The 23,932-nt window shown below is 32.1% G+C and overlaps 1 protein-coding gene and 1 pseudogene across 1 annotated transcript; both read right to left on the bottom strand.

Moving 5' to 3' along the window:
- Nucleotides 1-583: 583 nt before the first annotated feature.
- Nucleotides 584-3,028, bottom strand: LOC128180362 (microfibril-associated glycoprotein 4-like; annotated as a pseudogene).
- Nucleotides 3,029-6,814: 3,786 nt separating this feature from the next.
- On the bottom strand, nucleotides 6,815-23,886 carry LOC128180360 (ficolin-2-like). Its single transcript, XM_052848407.1, has 11 exons — nucleotides 23,764-23,886; nucleotides 17,569-17,702; nucleotides 16,657-16,802; nucleotides 16,088-16,184; nucleotides 15,536-15,700; nucleotides 15,316-15,429; nucleotides 11,255-11,398; nucleotides 8,022-8,167; nucleotides 7,571-7,667; nucleotides 7,186-7,350; nucleotides 6,815-7,083 (listed from the first exon to the last, which is right to left on the bottom strand). The coding sequence occupies exons 2-11, from the start codon at nucleotides 17,669-17,671 to the stop codon at nucleotides 6,836-6,838; spliced, it is 1,425 nt and encodes a 474-aa protein (XP_052704367.1). The 5' UTR covers nucleotides 17,672-17,702; nucleotides 23,764-23,886; the 3' UTR covers nucleotides 6,815-6,835.
- Nucleotides 23,887-23,932: the final 46 nt, after the last annotated feature.

Below are 23,932 nucleotides of genomic sequence, written 5' to 3'. Positions count from 1 at the left end.
AAGATAGTCTATTATAGAAACATTAGAATTAATTCTTATGACAAGTCGTTGATGCTTCATATGAGCATATCTAGTAAATAGATATTGGCTAGGAAACTAAGTTAGCCTTGACTTAAAAGTAAATGTATTAGCATTGTTGTGTAGGTTGACCTTCAGTTAGCAGAATGTTTTGTCTGTAGAATTTATGATCTATGAATATCACAGATTCATATATTGAGTTATTTAATATTACTTTGCAGATTATGTTCCTGCTCTTGGATATTTCTATTGACCACTTTGATGCCATTACAGAGAACCTATCTTTAGATGGTAAACGGCCATCTATCCATTACACCAAAACTTATGATATCCTGAAACCAAAAGTCAGATCCGAGATAATAATGTTTTACATGGCTACAATTCAGATGTATAACTTCCTTTTCCCTTTCAAGAAACTATTGAACCTGCTGGGTTGCAGTGATTGTCTAATGAAGGAAAAGCAAACCAGTGGCATGTTAGTGATAGAAACATGTAGCTTAAGTTACATAAATTGAGAAATACTTTGTTTGCAATAATATTGTATTTAAAAAGACAAAAATTCAAGGATGCAGCTTTTAATATAATGAACAGCATTCACAACAACTTTAAATTTTGGATCTGATCATTATTGATGCTCTCTTTAAAGCACGGAATTCTTTTCCGAGTGCGTACCAGTTAATACTACTTTCAGTGATTTTAGCCGATTTTAGATAAGGTCCATTAAGATGAGCAAGGCCGCATGACTTATACCACCATCCTCCTTGATAAATATAGCCACAATTTTTATGATATGCGTCATTGTCTTGGTCTCTGGTAGAAAACTTCATACCGTTATGATATGCGAGACTATCACCTGGAATATATTTCTTATATTTAAATTTTGATATATAGTTTGCATTTTTGACCTAAAAATTGCAATATGAAACTCAGATTAATCTGATAACTATTGTATATACTAACCCGCCGTTCCGCTGTATCCCCCGACAGATAACTTGTATTTTTCAGACTCACTTCCCACAGTAAACCTGGAATATTTGGCGTATGCCTTTTCACCCGAAAACTTTTGTAGGTCCACTCGTAACTCTTGCTTAGTTTTTGATGTGAGCAAGTGAATATCTTCATTTCCTAGCAAATATAAAAGTTTCATGGATCATTTCGCTCAACTTGACAACAATGACTAAGTGTGACTAAAAAATTTTCATGGAATCAACATGGTTCATAACGGATTGCTGTTTGTAGCTACTATTCAGCTATGACAAAATGTTATGTGAATATAGTATATTTTAAAGTAATTGTATACACAAAAGCTGTTTTATATTATAAATCAGTTGTTTTAACTTACTAACACGAAATGGGCGGCATATTTAATCCCTATAACATGTTCGCTAGACTTAACACCTTGCGCAAATACAAGTGCTCTTTCGACTAGAGATTCTTTTGTTTTGTGAATCAAATTTAAATTATAAGAAGAATCTCAATAATCACATAAATACATTTTATCACACTTTCTCACCTAGCCAATATTCTCCTTGTGGTTTTCCAAATCCGTCCTTGTAGGTCTGCCAAGATCGAGCAAAGTTTACAGACCCATCCATACGTCTTTGAATTACCTGCAAGACAACACACGATACTAATACATAAGATTGTATATTTGAATATTATAGTACAATTCTCACATCAGAAGATTAGCTCTGGAAGACTTTTAAAAGTGGTTTAATGCATCATCGATGTTTAATGTATCAAAATAGCAAATGCCCAATGTGAAAGAAGCATGATATAAAATAACCAATTAACGATTTGTACCAATGTTTTGTTGGTTGTTCAAGTGTGAATGAGGATGATAGCAAAAATAAACGACCTTAAGGAGGCTGGATGGTCAACAAATGTACCATCAGATCTACTTAGAATTTTAAGATATGATTTGCGAAGCTATTAACAATTATTAAGTGAAGAAAAATTCCATTTTCATATCCGGGTATATCGTGTACACACCGTCTCTTCCTTTTGTGTTGGGTATTGCTTTTAGAATGGATGCACAATCTCTTTGCTTTTGTAGCTCTTTAACTTTAATGAGAAATTCAGTTAAGAATGTGCCAAATGAACTAAGGTGAAAAAAGTGTTTGAAAAAATATATTATAAGTAGGATATTTTGAGAACATGTGCTTCTGAATTTACACTGAGTAATTTATGAAAGTTGTATTTATGAAGATAAAAATGTACTGACTGAGATACTTGTTGAGGTGTTTCCCGGTCAGTCGGTAGTGAGAGGTGAGATACATCCACAGTGACGGGGGTATCCACTTTGAAGGACGAGTTCAAGTGTTTCCAGTTCCATGGAGTCAATTTAAGGAGAGACTCTACATTGCCTGAAAAAGGGGAAAGTAAATCAGTTGTTAGATTCAAATACTTATATAAAAAATCCGGAATTTATTATCGTGTTATTTTTTCAGTCCGCATCAACAAATAGTTATTGTTTTATGCGTTTATACAGCATAAACTCTTTTGTCTGAACAGATTCACAGAATATTTACCCTTACGCCTTTGTTGGTTTAACAAATCTTCGGTGGTCGAACAGTTGCAAGTTTGTGGTCGAAGAGTTGCAAAACTTGACGACATGATAGCAGCTAATACGTTATCGTGTTTTTTTTTTTATTTTGTTATACATACAATTACAATTTTTTTGGTCGTTGACAATACCAAAAATGTAATGGATTTATTACTTACTATTTGTCCACGGAAATATTTAGAGCTATCAGATCTCCCAGAGTGTTAGGCAAAATTTGTCTTGACGATTGATTAACCCATTTATATTCGTAAAACTTGTTCATGTCAGCAATACACACACGTAATGTTCGAATTTTTTTTATTTTTCTTTCAATATTTAAATAACATTTTCTACAAGTGATTAATTATGATGCTTACCTTTGACTTTGGGGTGAGGTTTCATAGACATAACGACAACAAAATAAATGCATAAAAAGAGCAAACTGTAAAATCTACACCGCACCATTGTGTTCACTACGTTTCCAATCAAGGGGAAAGTTTTCAATATATATGTATATTTGTAGATAATTAAAATGAAATATGATATGTGTTTCGTGAGAAAAAAGGAAATATGTAGGTTCTATCGTAATTACGGATGTTGACAAACCCTGTTATACACAAGTTCCTTGCATGTGTTGTCTTCCCCAAATAATCAGCTGCATGAAATGAAACGTACCATGGATATTGAAATGGAAATATTATGTATTACATTACTGAATATGATTAAGAAGCTTGAAAGATATTCCTGATGTTGCGGTTCCGGCCATTTTGTCCATGAGTGTCGCTTTTACATGCTAATGACCAACTAAACATTAAAAATGAAGATATTGCTCATGAATATCATAAAAATATATTAATGATAATGATAATTTTGATTTTGCTTTTATGTTCCCGACTAGTTTTTTTATTTATTGTTTTTATACTGCAATGTTACAAATTCAAATATACTTATACAAGCTATTTATTTATTGATTATTTTATTTATTCAGATTATTTAATTATTGAATCAGATGATTTAATAAATTCAACTTTGTTCAAAAACCTATTCAAGTCGATAGAATTTTTTTGAAATGAAATCAATAATTAAAGCTCTTGGGTTTAATATTACAAATGCCACACTCATTTATAATTGCATATCAAGGGTTTAATTTTGTATATAAGAATAGATAACTAATTAGATTCAGAGAGAAAAGAGATAGAGAAATAGGGGGCCTCTCTAAATATTATGTTTATAGTATTTGTTTCCGACTTAAAACTTGGAAGCTATTTATACATGTACATGTATATTTAGTTTTTTTAACTTAAAAGATGAACGTCTTTAAGTTTGTTATCGCCTTTTAACCATCGCGTTTTTTGTCCCTTATTAAGTACATATATCTTGTTTAAAATGACTCGTCCAAGTAATACATTTTACAAGCTAAATGTACCTAACATACCCCAAGGAACCTCTGATTGACCATTGACACTTCAATGATAACATGTATAACAAATAAATGCGAGATTTTTTCACGCTTGTAACTTGACAACTTGCATTCAAAGGACTATGTGCGGTTTGGTCAAATATCTGCCCCCGATTTTAACCAATTTTTAAATAGTATCGTATTAAAATAAAATCTTCACAAATCATTGTATAGAGGATGCCTATAACTTTGATCTTGATTTTAGTCATCATTGCTCATTTGCTGTTTATCTATGACGTCACCTAAATGACCTAATTCCCGCAAATTTGCAAACAAATGAAAATATTCTCATTTTTTCTCTATATTTTGCATTCGGAAATATAGAGCGCAGGTCTGCTCAAGTGCGATTTTAACATATATTTTTCGTCGGATAGATATACACATTATACTTAGATATTGTACTTGAGCAAGCCTGCGCTCGATGTTTCCCAGTCGAAAAACCATCGGAAAACACCCATATTTTGCTACACAACATCAATTTATCAAAATAATGCAATCTTCATGACGTCATTTCTACATTATGACGTCACTGTGGTGATAACCTTTTACAGCTTTATTTCCAATATGGTTTTAAATTATTTTCACCGAATTTTTAAAGCTCTTTCTAAAACTTTGATTTTGGGGGCAAAAAATGCATAAAACCGCACATAGTCCTTTTGGATGAGCATATGAAATACACTAAAAAAGCACTCTAAACATTTAAACTGACCAAAAATAGAAAACATTTTGCTTGAATCGTGATCATTCCCCCCTTTCAAAAAGTTGTGGCGTACATACTCAGAGTATCTCGTGGCGTCCATCTTTTTCAATGACGAACAATATTAGAATATAATCATAGATTTGAAATTCACTGATTTAAATAAAGACTTATTCAGGTGTAAAATTATTAATAGCCCTATGTGATCAAGAGGAAAAAAAGACCCAATAGTACCCATCATTTCTCTATATTTTGTGTTAAATACTCTGTTCCTAGTATTGAACCGTTTAAAGCCATTTAGCTATCTAAGATTAGTGAACACTGTCTCGTTTGTCTACTGTAGGGAGATGACTCAATAAATGTTTAGAAATAATTAATATCAACTCTATTCTAACTTTTATTAAATAGTATTTCATAAATTGTATTACATTTATATTATCTGTGCTTACCTTAATCAATTATTCGCAAATTTTATTACCTTTGGTATCTCTGGATGTATATTTAAAAATATTGAATATTAATATTGTGTTGTTTTAATGCAATATTGGCCTAAATCCAATTATCGTCCTTCGCCTTACCTTAAGAAACCCAGTTACTGAAATGGTTCTCAAAGAACATGAAAGAAATTTAGTGATTCATATTGGGTATCATTTTGATATTTATATAAAGGACACCCAGAACTGTCAAACGCACAGCCTATTATGTGATATCTTTAGTTTCGGATATAGTTCAATCGGTGTGGCTTTTTTACCAGAATCTGCAGACACATAGCAATGAACCGAGACAACAAAACCAACGCACGTCAGAGGTCCAAGAAATGAAAAACAAAACAAAAAACTCCAGAAAACCCATCATTGGAACATTTTTTTAAACATAAAATATGATCATTTATTATTTGATAAGTTTGAATAACGCAATGAATTTTACATGAAGGTGAATAGAGAAGACCCTCCTGACAAAAAAAACAATGAAAACATGCATAGAGATTAGCTTGCATGTGCTGGGGAAGATTGGAATAGAACTTCTGATTGGAAGCTATGGGTCATTTTTCTCACCAAATGCTGTAGGAATTGTGTGTTTGAAATCAGAGGTAAATTGTGGTTTTCTCAGGCATTATATTGTAAAGCTACATTACCTTGAACTAGATACGACCTAAGACCTACTTAAAAACCTTGAGGTATTCGAGATATTGAGGATAAAATACTTAAAAAGTAAGTGTTCGGATCTTACCAATCATTTCGACATATTTATTGTATTCAAGATATCAGTGTTTGAGATATCGAAGTTCAACTGTATATTTATTTGGGGTGGGGCAAAAATAATAAACTTATTGCACATTTTCAAGCTTGGACCAGTAATATTCTAAAAGATAGTCCTTGGAAAAAATATTAGAATCAATTTTTATGACGAGGTCATTGGTGCTTTGTATGAGCACATCTCTAGTAAACCAATGTTCGCTAGGATAACAAAGTTAGCCTTGTCTTGAATATAAATTTATTAGCACTGTAGTGTAGGTAGACCTTCAGTTCACAGAATGTTTTTTCTGTGTAGAATTTATGATTTATGAATATTTACAGAATAATTCATTGAGTTATTTGATATTATTTTGCAGATTATATTCCTGATTTTGTATATTTCTATTGACCACTTTGATGTAATCACAGAGAATTCGTCTTTAGATGGTAGACAGGCGTCTATACCTTACACTTAAACTTATCATATTCTGAAACCAAAGGACAGATCCGCGATCATGGACATCATGTTTTACATAGCTGCAGTTCAGACCTATAACTTCCTTTTCCCTTTTTAAGCGACCAAAGCTTTGAACCTGCTAGGTTGCAGTGAAGAACACACTGGGTCAGCGATATGTTTTTGTTAGAAACATCCAACTTATAATTGTGCGGTACATAAATGGAGCTAGTGTGTCTTGAAGAAAAAGACTTCTTTTTCCACTTGTTTAGTTAATCAACTAAGGTTTAATAACCTTTGAAAACATTTCATTTATAATAAGATGAATCTCTTGAGAGAACTACTTTGATATGCAACAACATTGTATATAAAACGACGAAAACTCGAGAATGTTATATTTCTTTTAATTATTGCGTGAACAACAACTTTAAATTTTGGATCTGATCATCATCGATGCTCTCTTTAAAGCACGGTGTTCATTTCCCAATGCATACCAATTTATACTAAGTGTAGTGTGTTTAGCTGATTTTTGATAAGGTCCATTGAGAAAAGCATGGTAGCAAATGTTAAACCACCATCCTCCTTGATATTCCGCGGCACAGTCCTTTTTTGCATTGTCATTGTCTTGGTCTCTGGTAGAAAAGTTCATCCCATTCTGGTATTCGAGACTATCCCCTGGAATATATTTCGTATATTTTTATTTTTGATTTATTTTCTTAAAACTTAAATTCGCAATTTGAAACTCAGATTAAACTAATAATTATTGCACATACTCACCCGCCGTTCCGCTGTATCCCCCCACAGTTAACTTGTATTTCTGAGACTCACTCCCAACGGTAAACGTGGAATACTTGGCGTAAGCCTTTTCACCTGAAAACTTTTGCAAGTCCACGCGTAACTCTTGGCTAGTTCTTTCTGTGAGAAAGTGAATATTTTCATTTCCTAGAAAATATACAAGAGTTCCATAGGCTACCTTGCTAACTTGCATAGTAATGTCCAAGTGTGAATAAAATAGTTATCATGAAATCATCTGTGTATAATTGTGGATTTTTGTATGTAGCTATTTTCAACCACGACTACTAGGGATCCTTTGTTTTTAACATCAACATGTAAAGGAATAATCTCGGTAATCACGTGCAAACACCATATCAAATGCTGTTACCTAGCCAATATTCTCCTTGTGGTTTTCCAAATCCGTTTTTATATGTTTGCCAAGATCGATAAAAATCCACAGAACCATCTATTCGTCTTTGAATTACCTGCAAAACAACACTAAAATTATAATTGGAAATCATTGTATAATTCTAACAAAAGAAAGCTCTAGAAGACTTTTCAAAGTAGTTAAACAATTGCATTATCAATCTGTGATACTGATACTGGTTGTTTTTATGTTCAACATTAAGAGAGGATTGTAGTTTGACATAACCATTTGTACCAATATTGACTGGTTTTTCGAGTGAGAATGAGGACGATTACAAAAATTAACGGGTTTATGTTAACCACAACGATGGCCTTTTACAGTAATTCTAGAGAATCAGTAAGTTTTAGAAAGTTATAAACGTGTAAGGTATGGAAACATATTGAAATAAAGAAAAAAACGAGAAAAGACTCACGGTCCATTCCCCGCCGTCCGTGGTCATGTCACAGTACACCAACTTCCTGGTCTTCATATCCGGGTATATCGTGTACATACCGTTTCTTCCTTTTGTGTTGGGTTTCGTTTTTAAAATGGAGGCACAATCTTTTTGTTTTTTTAGTCCTGTAAGTTTTTTTTAGTCCTGTAAGTATAAATAACAATTTATCATCTACGTAATTGTAAGTGTATTTTCCTGTCCCTGCATGTGTCCTAAATTCGATGTTTAATTTTCAGTATTGTAATTTTTATTTATTTGTACAATGTACTTTCAAAAGTTGAAATACCGTTGATGAATTATTTGATTAATGACCATTTTAATACGCCTCCTTAAGGGGACATGATCACGATGTTGGTCAAATTTTGTTTTTATTTACAATGCTTTAGGAATGCATTTCTTGTCAAAAGCATTTGACCGCGTTTGGCATAAAGGTTTATTGTTTAACAGTTACCTTGTAAATAGAAAACAAAAGGTACTGTATCAAGAAGTGTTGTCGTCTACTAAGTCTATTAATCCTGGAGTGCCTCAAGGCTCTGTCTTTGGTCCATTGTTATTTTTTTTTATCTATGTAAATGATATTGCAGATACATCTAACATGTTAACATTTTGTGGACGATAAAAGCCTTCAACATGCTGCAATCAATGTACGCAATATGGAATCTTAATTTAATCATAAGATTAGTCTAGGAGATGGCTTTTAAGTTTTAATTCTTAAAAAGCTAAGGCTGTTTATTTTAATAATAAACCTAATACAGTAACCCCTACGTTCAAATTTCAAGGATGTGATTTAAAATTCGTATCAACCCATAAACACTTTGTTGTTATATTTTCTGAGGACCTTTCCTGGTCATCTTCTATAAATTCTATTACAGCAAATGCTCAAAAGAAATTGAAATTAATGGGAAAAAAACTTTACAGAAAACCAGTCACAATTAAATACTTCATTTATAAGGCCTCAGTTAGAATATACATCTGATGTATGGGAAGGATGTTCTATTACTGATTCTGACAAAGAAGATGGATGGATAAGGCGTGTAAAATGCATATACACGGTCGGACAGGCTAGTGAAAAATTAAAGTATCAATAAATCTGAAGTGTTTTTTTTAATCATTTAAAACAATATGTATTTAACGAATCATTGATTTTTAACCTATAGGTATGCTCAATACTTGCAATATGTTGACTCAAACAGGCGTATACGTATCAAAACCTGCAAATACTGTCATTTGTTAGAACTTCAAGGCATTTTCTTTTATAGAGTGGGTCTGTGCTCCATATTTTTCTCATAGTGTCATTAAGGTCTATTGGAAAACAAACCGATCACAATCAACAAAAACGTAAAGAGATGACCCACTATACATTAAAAATATCATTTTGTATCCCAACAATTGAACGTTTTGAAAAAATAATACAAGTCCGGTAGTTCGTGGCCAAAAGCACATATAATATTTCAAAAGCCCACTTTGTTGTGTCTCAAATGGTTCAGTGGTTAGAGTACCTGGCAGAAGATAAGCTTATATATCTTGGGTTTTTATGTAACGTGTTCGATACCACCAAAATTTCCGACAATATTTTTTTTCTTTTCTTTTTTTTTTTGTAAAAAATATTAATAACTGACTATAGTTAGAAATTTTGCTTTTGCAAACTTGTATTATGATATATTTGAATAGATTTAATTGGGGGAAAATAAATTCAAAATTGTATTTCACTACTAAACTGAATGGGCATTTGCGCCATCTCATTCCCCCATCTTCTTTAAAAAATTACAATTGATTGCAGCAAGAATTGTTACGGGTTGACCTATTTTTGCTTCTCGGGAATCTCTATACTTTGAAACGGGGTGGGTAACGCATTATAATAGAAGGAAAATATCAAGGCTAAAATCAATGATTGAAATTGACCAAATCATTTTACCCAGTTATGTGATGGATATTTTTCCAAAAAAGCGTGCTACTGTACATGTTTCTAACTATACTACCTCATATGCACAGAATTACTCTATACCAAAATGTCATTTCGAATTATATAAATCTTCGTTTGTTCCTACTGTTGTTGATGAATGGAATTCGCTTTCAATGGATGTCTGTGAAAGTGACTGTATTCGCATTTTAAAAGAAAAAATACAAGTTTCTGTAATAAATGAAAATGTACTTACTTGTTTAACCTGACCTATTTTTTTTTTACATATGGTGTTAGACATTTGAATATAAACATACTTAACTTCGACACAACTGTGCATTAAATAATGATTTATTTTGATGTAATATTATTAACAGTCCACTCTGTTCGTGTGGAAAGCTAGAGGATTTACCATTATTTTTCACATGTAATAAATATAAAGATGCTAGAAATGTCCTATTAAATGCAATTTTTCATATTGTTAATCTAGTCAATACTAATGTTTTACTTTGGGGTGACAGTGCAATAATTAAGTGACAATGAAAACACTTATTTATTTACATTAGTTTTTGATTATATTTAAAACACTGAAAGATGTCACAGATCATAAAACTGCTTGTACACCATTGTTGATTATATACATGTCAATTGCACAAATGTTAACCGCCATTTTATCCACTGACCGTTATTTATGTTGTGTACACATATATTGTAGTATATCTTTGTATTGGGAGAGGGCGGTCTAAGTTATGTAACTTGTGTCCAATCCCAATTGTACTTCTGTTCAATAAAAATATGTTCAAATCAAATCAATACATTTCCAATAATCAAATGAAATTTGAGAGTCATTCGTAGAGTTATAAGCAAGATACAGGGCTCACAGTTTTCTGTCATGTAAACAAGGCTCGGGCCATGTTGTTGTTTACACAGGTTCAATATACCAGTAAAAGTTTTTTTTCAAACTGATTGTTTTTGTTTTTATGCATAAACAGTTCCTAGCGCTTAACACATTCATTTTAAGGTCTAAAACTGGAAGTTTCCCTTCAACATTCATTTAAGAAAAGCTTATTTTACAGGGAAAAAATCAGAAGTTCTGTTACTTGCTTATAACCCAACAAATGAATCTCAAATTTTGGTTGCCTATTTAAAACATGTCTTACTGAAGCATTTTAAACAATAAATTCGGAAAAATAACTTTTAACCCAAATCGTGACTATGCCCCTTTAAAGCTGTTGGTTTAAACTGGCTGGATTATATGGGGACATTTACTAAATTCATGATATATAAAATTAGAGATATATAATGTACTGACTGAGAATCTTGTTGAGGTGTTTCCCGGTCAGTCTGTAGTGAGAGGTGAGGGACACATCCACAGTGACGGGGGAATCCACTTTGAAGGACGTGTTCAGGTGTTTCCAGGTCCATGGGGTCAACTCAAGCAGAGACTCCACGCTGCCTGAAAGTGGGGAAAATCTTGAATATGAGGATTTATAGCATTAATAACTATTTCAATTTTGAGAGCTTGAATTTATAAATAACTTAAACATATACATTTACAAAAAATATTTTTGAACAAATTATTGAAAAACAACACTTCAAGTTATTTTGTCTAATTTTCGGGCTTATAAATCAAACAAACTAGTCCTTTGTTAAAGTTAAAAACTGATCAAATCAATTTATAATCACAGAAACAACATCTTTTTGATAATTTAAATAGTTAAAATTGAAAATAATTTTTGTAGATTGCAGAAAAATCTAATGCACAGATGCAATGGAAGTGTGAACAGACAGTTTGTTTAGCTTCGTTCCTAAATCATTTTATCATACATGTAAATGAAGTCGCAGTGAATTTACCGGCGTCGTTTACAAACTTCAGTAGAGTGAAAGAAATTCACTCAATGGTTTATTAAATTTACCGAAATGCTTTTAAATGTTTATTTACATGTATATTATTGTTGGCAAATGCCAGTGTCTAATGATTATAAATAGACATGAGCAAATCTTTAAAGGGGCAAATCGAACAAATATTCTTTCAAATATTCATTAAATCATCTTTCTTTTTCATTTTATTTGAGTTTATCTTGTTTATAGAAAAATTGTCTCAAATGATCGAGAAAAATAATGCATCGTTTTTGGAATTAACCATTGCTTTACAGCGGACAAAATCTGCTCGACAAACCGATCAAGTATAGCTTAATTAACTGTAAATTTTATGATTAAATTTAAATAGAATATTTTTAAATATAGAAAAAAATATCCATACCCTTGATAGTGGAATGAGGCTCTACAGCAATCCCTATTACAAAATAATCGACCAAGCCAAAAATAAAGAACATACTCGCAAAAAAACCCATGATGGCGTTCTTACTTTCAATGGATAAAACATTTCTGATTGCTTTTATATAAATGTACATTGACATGTGAATATCGCCTGACTATTAAAATGAAATCGGATATGTTTATTCCGTGACAATGGAATAGACCGGTCTATGTCAATTTGGTGTATAGATACAGAGACAGGCATGTTGTCATCCGTCCTAGTCCTTTTGCATTGGTGTCATCATTATCAAGTTCTCTCAGAATGAGAACCAATGCAATGCATATACAAGTATCATTTTTTGGTAGCATTATTGAAAAAAATTATAGTTTACATGAATGTATAGTTATTTTCACATTCAATGCAAGTTTCCAAGTATCGGAGGGGGTATGATTTATGATTTTAGGACAAATTTAGATATTTGATACAGTCTCATTCCCACATCGGACATGTATCATATTGGGGGGGGGGGGCGCTGCTATCATCTTTACTGAAAACAAACATTTTTTCAAATGGCAACATTGCTCAAATTATAGGGTATATTAAGAAAATTATCATTACATCGATCATTACATCGAAAACTTAAAGGTGTTATCCCCCCATCACGGATTATGATTTTGAAAATTGGCAACATTATATATACAGAATGTGGGGGAATAAGCCGAGGCCTAAACCCACTTAAGTCCATTAGAAAAACCAACAATTTTTCTTACAAATATTACTTTTGTTACATTTATTAATCATATGTAATCATTTGCATTCAGTATTGCTAAAACCTTTAAAAATTGACTTCAAATTTTAATGATATGATTAAGACATCAAAATATGAGTAAATGAGCAACAAAATGCTAATAAAATTGGACTATAATTCAGACTATAGTTTTTTATGTACTGGGTCATCATACCAATTTTTTAAGAACGTATAGTGATAATTGTCCTGCAGTGAATGCAAATGATTTGAGAACGTCAACTGCGCAAAGTGCGTGATCTTATATGTAGTCTAGACGCCCTATATTCTTATGTCGAAGAAGACAGCGATACTAGTCAAATGGTTGATAATTAGTTAAAATAACCATGTGTTAGGAAAGTACTGTACTTGCATAAGAAGAGGTAAAAAAGCATCTACAAACGTTACAACTAACGCGGACAAACCATGGTTCAACCAAAGAGTTAAAAACTTATATTCTCGATATTTAAAGTAGATCCAGTGTTCTGTGATGTCATACTTTTTTGTAAAACTTTGAGTTCTTTAAAATTTGTGCAAGATAGTTTTATCTATTTCATGTGAATATAATCATATGGATGTAATTAGAATAACTGTTAAGTTCAAGATATTTTTGCAGCTTAATTTTATCCTAAATTTCCAAAAAAAAATTATACATTTTATTGATGCTAAGGGGAAATAACTCTTTTTCTGACTTTCCTTTAAGTTTTATGTCTAAATGCCACAGTTTTTCTTATCCCAACGATTAATTTTAAGATATTTTTGTAGTTTTAGTTTTCTGATGAAGTTAACAATAAAATTAAACAAGATAAACAAATTTCTGTCCACAAATATTTTACTTTTAACCAAAAAAAATACGGTTTTCTGATGATATAAGATGGTTTAGTGTATGTTTATCTGGCATCTTAAAAAGTGGGATGACATGTACATTTTTTCTAACAATTGATGAAATTTAAGTCTATTAAATTGAATTCAGTTCGGTTTTTCAACTTTCATCAGAGAATTTTACGAGTATGGAGTTACCTTAACTGCTTTAGAAAATTACAACAGTTACAGTAACAAGAAAAACTACGATATCCTTACGAAATCAAACCGCATATACAAAAGTCTTCAAAAGAAAGTAAAAAAAAACCATTACAGGAGATTACAGGGAGAGATGGTTCAACAATTGAAGAAAAACAACCCAAAGCAATTTTTCAAACACTTTAGCAAACGAAATGCATCACCCTCAACAGTCTCGCTTACACAGTTTTTCGAATATTTCCGGAATCTTGCGCAAGATTCTTCAACTTACTATATTTCAATAGTAAATAATATGGAAACTGACTGTCCCGTATTTGATTGTTGAGACAAGGAAATTACAACAAAGGAAATAGAAGTTTGTATTCACAAACTTAAAACAAACAAAAGCGCAGGAAATGACCAGCTAATCAACGAATATTTTTTCCGAATTTTGTGACTTAATCCTTCCAATACTCGTTCGTCTCTTTAACAAAATTCTTAATTATGGAGTATTCCCCTCGTCTTGGTCAAAAGCTATCATTATCTCAATACATAAAAAAGGAAATATTAATGACCCCAATAATTACAGAGGCATCAGTATTACTAGCAGCCTAGGAAAACTTTTCACATCGATCCTCAACGAGCGAGTAATGCAGTGGAACCGTTATGAGGATATCATCACGGACGCACAGTTTGGTTTTCAGGCTGGTCGCTCTACTGCAGAAACTAAGTTAGCATTGTCTTGAATTTTAATGTATTAGGTAGTGTAGGTAGACCTTCAGTTAACAGAATATTTTTATGACTATTCACAGATTTATATATTAACTTCTTTAACATTACTTTGCAGAATATGTTCCTGCTCTTTGATATTTCTATAGACCAATTATATCCATTACACCAAAACTTGAAACCTAAAGACAGATCTGAGATCATAGACATCATGTTTTACATGGCTGCAATTCAGACGTATAACTTCCTTTTCCCTTTTAAGTGGCTCTTGAATCTGCAGGGATGCACTGATTTTCTAATGTAGGAGAAGCAAACCAGTGGCATGTTATCAATAGAAACATTCAGCTTACATTAATTGAGAACTACTTTGTTATGCAACAATATTGTATTTAAAAAGACAAAAGTTCAAGGATAAAATGTTAATTCAATAAATGGCCTTAACAACAACTTTAAATTTTTGGTCTGATCATTATTGATGCTCTCTTTAAAGCACGGTGTTCATTTCCGAATTTGTACTCAAATTTGTTCAATTCCGAAGTCATACTAATTGGAATGATTTTAGCCGATTTTAGATAAGGTCCATTAAGATGAGCATTGATACATGCCTTAAACCACCATCCTCCTTGACGTACCACGCTACATTGTTCCTTAGATGTGTCATTGTCTTGGTCTCTTGTAGAAAACTGCATACCGTTATGATATGCGAGACTATCACCTGCAATATATTTCTTATATTTAAATTTTGATATATAGATTGCATTTTGAACTCCAATTTGCAATATGAAACTCAGATTAAACTGATAGCTATTGTATATGCTTACCCGACGTTCCGCTGTATCCCCCGACAGATAACTTGTATTTTTCAGACTCACTTCCCACAGTAAACCTGGAATATTTGGCGTAAGCCTTTTCACCCGAAAACTTTTGTAGGTCAACTCGTAACTCTTGCTTAGTTTTTGATGTGAGCAAGTGAATATCTTCATTTCCTAGAAAATATAAAAGTTTCATGGGCCATCTCGTTCAACTGGACAACAATGACTAAGTGTGACTAACCTGCTTCCATGGAATCAACATGGTTCATAACAGATTGCTGTTTGTAGCTATTATTCAGCCATGACAAAATGTTATGTGAATAAAGTATATTTTAAAGTAATTGTGTACACAAAAGCTGTTTTATATTATGAACCACTTGTTTTAACTTACTAACACAAAAGGGGCGGGGAATTTAATCCCTTTGACATTTTCGCTAGACTTAACACATTGTGCAAATATAAGTGCTCTTTCGATTAGAGATTCTTTTGTTTTCAAAATCAATTTAAATTATAAGAAGAATCTCAATAATCACATAAAAACATTTTATCACACGTTCTCACCTAGCCAATATTCTCCTTGTGGTTTTCCAAATCCGTCCTTGTAGGTCTGCCAAGATCGATAAAAATTCACAGACCCATCCATACGTCTTTGAATTACCTGCAAGACAACACACGATACTAATACATAAAATTGTACATTGGAATACTATAGTACAATTCTCACATCAGAAGATTAGCTTTGGAAGACTTTTGAAAGTGGTTTAATGCATTATCAATGTTTGATGTAACAAAATAGCAAATGCCCAATATAAAAGAAGCAGGATATAAAATAACCAACAAACGATTTGTACCGATGTTTAGTTGGTTGTTCAAGTGTGAATGAGGAGGATAGCAAAAATAAAAGACTTTTTTACTTTTCAATTTTTGTATTTTCCTATATCTTTATATACAGCTCTTCTTCTAAAGGAGATCAATACAATCTTAAAATGGGCACGACCATTGAGACCACAACGATTGTCTGTTGGAGTAATTTCAGAGAACCAGTAAGTTTTCGAAAGTTATTTAATGTGTAAGGTATGAACACATCTCATACATATTGAAGTAAATAAAAGAAACCAGTAAAGACTCACTGTCCACCCTCCGCCGTCCGTGGTCATGTCACAGTACACCAACTTCTTGGTCTTCATATCCGGGTATATCGTGTACACACCGTCTCTTCCTTTTGTGTTGGGTATTGTTTTTAGAATGGATGCACAGTCTCTTTGTTTTTGTAGTCCTGTAAGTATAAATAGCTTTTTATCATAGGTTTGCGTAATTATAAGTATATTTGACCGTCGCTACATGTGTCCTATATTCAGTGTTTAACCTACAGTATTAAATTATTATGAATTGGTACAGTGTACTTTCAAAAGTTGATATTCCGTTCACGAATTATCTTAGATTAGTGATCATTTTTATAAATACGTCTCCTTAAAAGACATTGTCACGATTTTGGTCAAATTCTATTTTCTGTGTTTGTTATTTACATTGCTTAAGCAATGCATTTTTTTTAAATGCTTAAATGAAATTTGAGAGTCATTCGTAAAGTTATAAGCAAGATACAGGACTCAAAATCCTCTGTCATGTTAACAAGGTTGGTGCCCTGTTTTTGCTTACAAAGGTTCAAAATATACCAGTAAAATTCTTTTTAACACTGATTTGTCTTTGTTCTTATTCATTTTAAGCATAAATAAACAGTTCCTAACGTTAAACACATTCATGTTCGGTCTAAAACTGGAAGTTTCACTCCAACATTCAAAATGTATTTAAAAACTTTGTTTACATAGAAAAAAAATCGTAAACTCTTTAACTCGCTTATATCTTAACGAATTACACTGTAATTTTGGTTGGCTATTAAAAATGCCTTGCTGAAGCATTCTAAACATTAAAATCGGAAAAATAACTGTTGACCAAAATCGTGACTATGCACCTTTAAAGCTGTTGGTCTTAACTGAATGATTTATATTGAGACATTTACTAATTCAGGAGATATATATACTGACTGAGAGGCGTTTCCCGGTCAGTCTGTAGTGAGAGGTGAGTGATACATCCACAGTGACGGGGGAATCCACTTTCAGGGACGTGTTCAGATGTTTCCAGGTCCATGGGGTCAACTCAAGCAGAGATTCCACGTTGCCTGAAAGAAGGAAAATCTTAATAATGCGGATTTATACAACTAATAATTATTTCAATTTTGAGAGCATGTTTTTATAAATAACTTTAGATATATTTTTTGAATAAATTATTGAAAAACAACACTTCATGCTGTTTGGTTTCATTTTCGGGCTTATAAATGAAACAAATTAGTTCTTTGTAAAAGTTAAAAACTTATCAAACCAATTTATAATCACAGAAACAACATCTTTCTGATAATTTAGATAGTTAAAATTTAAAATAATTTTTGTAGATTGCACAAAAATCCAATGCACACATGCAATGGAAGTGTAAACAGACAGTCTGTTTAGCTTCGTTCTTAAATCATTTTATCATACATGTAAATGAAGTCGCAGTGAATTTACCGGCGTCGTTTACAAACTTCAATTGAGTGAAAGAAATACACTCTGGTTTATTTTAATATACCGAAATGCTTTTAAATGTTTATTTACATGTATATTATTGTTGGCAAATGACAGTGTCTAATATCTATAAATAGACATGAGCGAATCTTTAAAGGGGCAAATCGAACAAATATTCTTTCCAATATTCATTAAATCATCTTTCTTTTTCATTCAATTTGAGTTTTGAGTTTATCTTATTTATAGAAAAATTGTCTCAAATGATCGAGAAAAATAATGCATCGTTCATCAATATACATTTTTGGAATTAACCATTGCTTTACAGCGGACAAAATCTGCTCTCAATCCGATCAAGTATACCTTAATAAACTGTAAATTTTATGATATAATTTAAATAGAATATTTTTAAATATAGAAAATTTATCCATACCCTTGATAGTGGAATGAGGCTCTACAGCTATCCCTATTTCAAAATAATCGACCAAGCCAAAAATAAAGAATATACTCGCAAAAGAACCCATGATGGCGTACTTACTTTCAATGGATAAAACATTTCTGATTGCTTTTATATAAATGTACATTTACATGTAAATATCGCCTGACTATTAAAATGAAATCGGATATTTTTATTCCGTGACAATGGAATAGACCGGTCTAGGTCAATTTGGTGTGTTGATACAGAGACAGCCATGTTGCCATCCGTCCTAGTCCTTTTGCATTGGTGTTGTCATTATAACCAAGTTCTCTCAGAATGAGAACCAATGCAATGCATATACAAGTATCATTTTTTTGGTAGCATTATTGAAAAAAATTATAGTTTACATAAATGTATAGTTATTTTCACATTCAATGAAAATTTCCACGTATCGGAGGGGGTATGATTTATGATTTAAGGACATATTTAGATATTTGATACAGTCTCATTCCCACATCGGACATGTATCATATGGGGGGGGGGGGCGCTGCTATCATCTTTACTGAAAACAAACATTTTTTCAAATGGCAACATTGCTCAAATTATAGGGTATATTAAGAAAATTATCATTACATCGATCATTACATCGAAAACTTAAAGGTGTTATCCCCCCCCCCCATCACGGATTATGATTTTGAAAATTGGCAACATTATATAAAGAATGTGGGGGAATAAGCCGAGGCCTAAACCCACTTAAGTCCACTTTTGTTACATTTATTAAGCATATGTAATCATTTGCATTCAGTGTTGCTAAAACCTTTAAAAATTGACTTCAAATTTTAATGATATGATTAAGCCATCAAAATATGAGTAAATGAGCAACAAAATGCTAATAAAATCGGACTATAGTTCAAACTATAGTTTTTTATGTACTGGGTCATCATACCAATTTTTTAAGAACGTATAGTGATAATTGTCCTGCAATGAATGCAAATGATTTGAGAACGTCAACTGCGCAAAGTATTTCTACAGTAAGATGGAAAGAGCAATTACAACTTTAAATGAGACGCGATCTTATAAGTAGTCTGGATGCCCTATATTCTTGTGTCGAAGAAGACAGCGATACTAATTAAATGGTTGATAATTTCAGTGAAAAAAATAGACATGTGTTAGGAAAGTACTGTACTAGCGAAAGAAGAGGTAAAAAAGCATCTACAAACCTTACAACTAATGAGGGCAAACCATGGTTAAACCAAAAGAGTTGAAAACTTATATTCTCTATATTTAACTGCTTTAGAAAATTACAACGGTTACAGTAACAAGAAAAACTACGATATTCTTACGAAATCAAAACGCAAATACAAAAGTCTTCAAAAGAAAGTAAAAAATCAATACAGGAAACAACAGGGAGACATGGTTCAACAATTGAAGAAAAACAACCAAAAGCAAATTTTTCAAACACTTTAGCAAGCGAAATACATCACCCTCAAAAGTCTCGCTTACACAGTTTTTCGAACATTTCCGAAATCTTGAGCAAAATTCTTCAACTAACTATATTTCAATAGTAATTTATATGGACACTGACTGTCCCGTGTTTGATTGTTAAGACAAGGATATTACAACAAAGGAAATAGAAGTTTGTATTCACAAACTTAAAACAAACAAAAGCGCAGGAAATGACCAGCTAATCAACGAATATTTTTCCGAATTTTGTGACTTAACCCTTCCAATACTCGTTCATCTCTTTAACAAAATTCTTATTTCTGGAGTATTCCCCTCGTCAAAAGCTATCATTATCCCAATTCATAAAAAAGGAAATATTTATGACCCCAATAATAACAGAGGCATCAGTATTACTAGCAGCCTAGGAAAACGTTTCACATCGATCCTCAACGAGCGAGTAATGTAGTGGAACCGTTATGAGAATATCATCACGGACGCACAGTTTGGTTTTCAGGCTGGTCGCTCTACTACGGACGCAATATTTGCCTTACATAGTTTAATAACAGAAAAGTTAATATAGTATTTCAACACATGTTAGATGATCTCCGTAAGGTATATTTGAATTTTAACTGATAACTTAATTATTGTGAAATTAATCAAAAACCTTTCATTTTCGATAAACAAGCCCAAAATAGCAAAAATGAGAGTAAGGTGGTGGACACGCTTTGGCGGATCAAAGTAAGGGGTAGTTTGCATCAAAATATATGCTTGCAATCAAATATTATCGAATGATTATAAACAGTGAATATATTTATTAGGAACTAACCTTAATTACACATTGAAGTTAAGATTTGACAAAGGTTGAATAAATGAAATAAAGCAATTCGTTTCTTGAGTGAGCGATTTTAGTTTTAATCATGGAAAGAAGCGCGACCTCTAGCGAAGGAATGGAATAGAACTTTCCAGAACGGGATAACCAAGAACGCATTTGACTAATTAACGTCTTGGCAAAAAGTGTAGGACCGGTTCATAATGCATTTTACCGTGGATGGGACATCTTTGGTTAATACAAAAAAAGTAATAAATAAAATGGAAAAAAATTGATGCGATTTTAGTTTTGATCGAAATAATTTATTTTCCAGAACGGGGTGTTCAGGAACGCTGTTTGACTAAATTAACACAATGTCGGAAAGAGTAGAGCGAGATACTTTGAAAATGACAACTTTGGTATTAAAAAAATGCAAATAAATATGCATACACTAGCGTTTTGTTGAAATTTCATACATTTTAATACGACGACAGATTGTGAGTAAACTGTATACATTGTGTTATCAACCGGGAAGTTAAATTTTTTTAGGGGGAGGGGGTTACCCTCCCCAATATTTTTTTCAAAACAGTCTTTTATCTGAACTTCACATTTTGGACAGCGATAAAAATGTTAGTAATTTGACCTAAATAACAAAATTTAGACATATGACGTCCTAAAACCCACTCACTGGTTTTAAAAAAATCATAGTGATCATTTTCCACTCAGCTGCAACAAAAAGAATTAAGGCCATGTTCATGTGTATATCATCTTATTCAGTTTAAATTTTTCATCCCTTTTTTAGGTATCCAGCTATGCAGTGTGTTATTTTTTTTATTTCAATTTTAAAGAATAGAAAAAAGATGATTCAACATTATTGCATTATGTCATTTTTTTATGGTATAAATTAGTAAAATCCGGCATCACTGGAAAATTCCCCCGAATCTTTAGATCACTTTATGTCGACGTGAGAGCCTCCGTCAGAAGTGCCGGTGAAATATCCAGAGAATTTACAGTCAACACTGGCCTACTAAAGGGTGAAGTTTTGTCGCCAATTCTATTTAACATGTATATAAACGATCTAGAAAATCATTTCGTCAGTGATAATTGTCTGCCCGTCGAACTAAGAGAGTTAAACCTGTTTGTTTTAATGTTTGCAGACGACACCGTTATATTCGCGAATTCACCAGATGAGCTCCAAACTACTCTAAAGTCCTTACACGAATATGTTACTTTATGGAACTTAACTGTTAACACCGATAAAATCAAAACATTAGTATTTAGAAAAGGAGGATCCTTTTTGGAAAAAACCGAAATTTTCAGAAATTTGAATTTAACGCAGAAACCCGGTGCCAACTATTCGATATATATGTGTTGGAAGTGTAATTTCATATGGAAGTGAGATCTGGGGTTTTCATAAATTACCAGGAATTGAGCGATTTAATCTTTCAATTTGTAAGGATGTTCTTGGTGTTAGACGTAATGTAATGATATGATTTATAGGGAATTAGGTCGACGTCCGCTTATTTTACAAAGAAAATTAGAAATAATGAAATACTGGTGTAAATTATTAGAAACAGAAAATTGTATTTTAAAATCGTCTTTCAATTACTTACGAAAAAGTGCTGAGAATTGTGCAGCTTCTAGTGTCAATTGGGCAAGAGACGTCAAAAATGAGTTGTTTCACGTTGGTCAATGAGAATTCTGGATTGGACAGCAGTCACTTAATCCTGGCCAGTTTTTACATATATACGAAAATAGAATTGTTGATATTTTCATGCAAAAAAGCAATGTCTTTATGGAAAGTTCTTCAAAGTGTATTTTTCAAATATCTTGCAAAACATAATTATTCGAAAATCCAATCATACCTAACAAAACCAATCCAGAATAATCTTAAGACACATATTTCTCGCATAAGACTGTCTTCACATTGTTTAAATATTGAAACAGGAAGATACCAAGGTAAAAGCAGGCAGGCTCGATTATGTGATGTTTGTGATTATCATACTCAACAAGTCGAAGACGAGTTTCATTTTATTCTTCAATGTCCAAAATATTATGATTTACTAAAAAAAATATTTAAACGAGTACTATTATAAGTCTCCAAGTACATTTAAATTACTTCAGTTGTTGGGCTCGGATCACGTATCTACCTTGCTTGGTCTTGCTAAATATATTAAATGTGCATTATTAATCCGTAATATTTAATTGCCAAATTGCATGAAACTCATTCAATGTAATAAGAAACATATTCTCTCGTGTGTTAACATATGTTATAAATTTATACTATGCCTTTAGTTATGTGTAACGGTTGTTGACCCAAAACTGTATTTTCAATTCGTATATAATTAACACATTTGATTTACTATATGTAATGTGTGGAACTGTGGGAACTGTGGAACATTAGTTCAGGGGTTTCACTCCCATTTTAGACTCCATAGAGTCTAATGTTTATATTATTTTGTAATATGTGAGTTATTGTAAACTGATGGGTTGTATTGCCCAAGGTTGAGTTTCTGAATAAATGATAACAATATACTGATAAAACATGTACATGTCTTTTTCAATTTTTCAAAATAATGGTACTACCACCCATTCAATGGTAAAAAGCATGTTTTTTCCTTCAATTATCATTGATCATCAAATGGCCAAGACCGAATTATGTTTGCGCAATACTAAATTTAGTATGTTATTCAAATGGATTAAAACATGTGTAATATTTCAAATTTTTTTTATCTACTTTTGAAATGATCCCCTTACTACGAGAGTTTTAAATACATAGCCAATATCTTATCTATGTGTTGTAACTTATTAATGCTTTTAAAGCATCATTGAAGTATCGGTAATTTCAAATATGTTTTAAGTACCGTGTATTTACTTTTTGTACATGTAACTGAAACATGTGTTGTGGACTTGTGTAATTTCTACTTTCCCATTCGAACGTACATGTGTACTCTTTGATTGTTTACTAAAGAGTTACGATATTGCATCTATATTGTAATATTATTGCGGTACATACTTGTTATGGTATATTTCGCCCGTTATAAAATGCATTTTTTTTGTTTCTTTATTGTCATCCCGGCCTGTCTTCTCCTTTATGTTTACATTTTTGTTTATGAATATGGAACTGTGGGATACGTCCCTTTACTTCCGGGTTGTTTTTTTCTTGATCCGCCGCCTATATTTTA

The sequence above is a fragment of the Crassostrea angulata genome, chromosome 4 (assembly GCF_025612915.1).
Source record: "Crassostrea angulata isolate pt1a10 chromosome 4, ASM2561291v2, whole genome shotgun sequence".
NCBI lineage: Eukaryota > Metazoa > Mollusca > Bivalvia > Ostreida > Ostreidae > Magallana > Magallana angulata.
The sequence above is the reverse complement of the archived record's forward strand: the minus strand, read 5'-3'. Positions and strand labels throughout refer to the sequence as shown.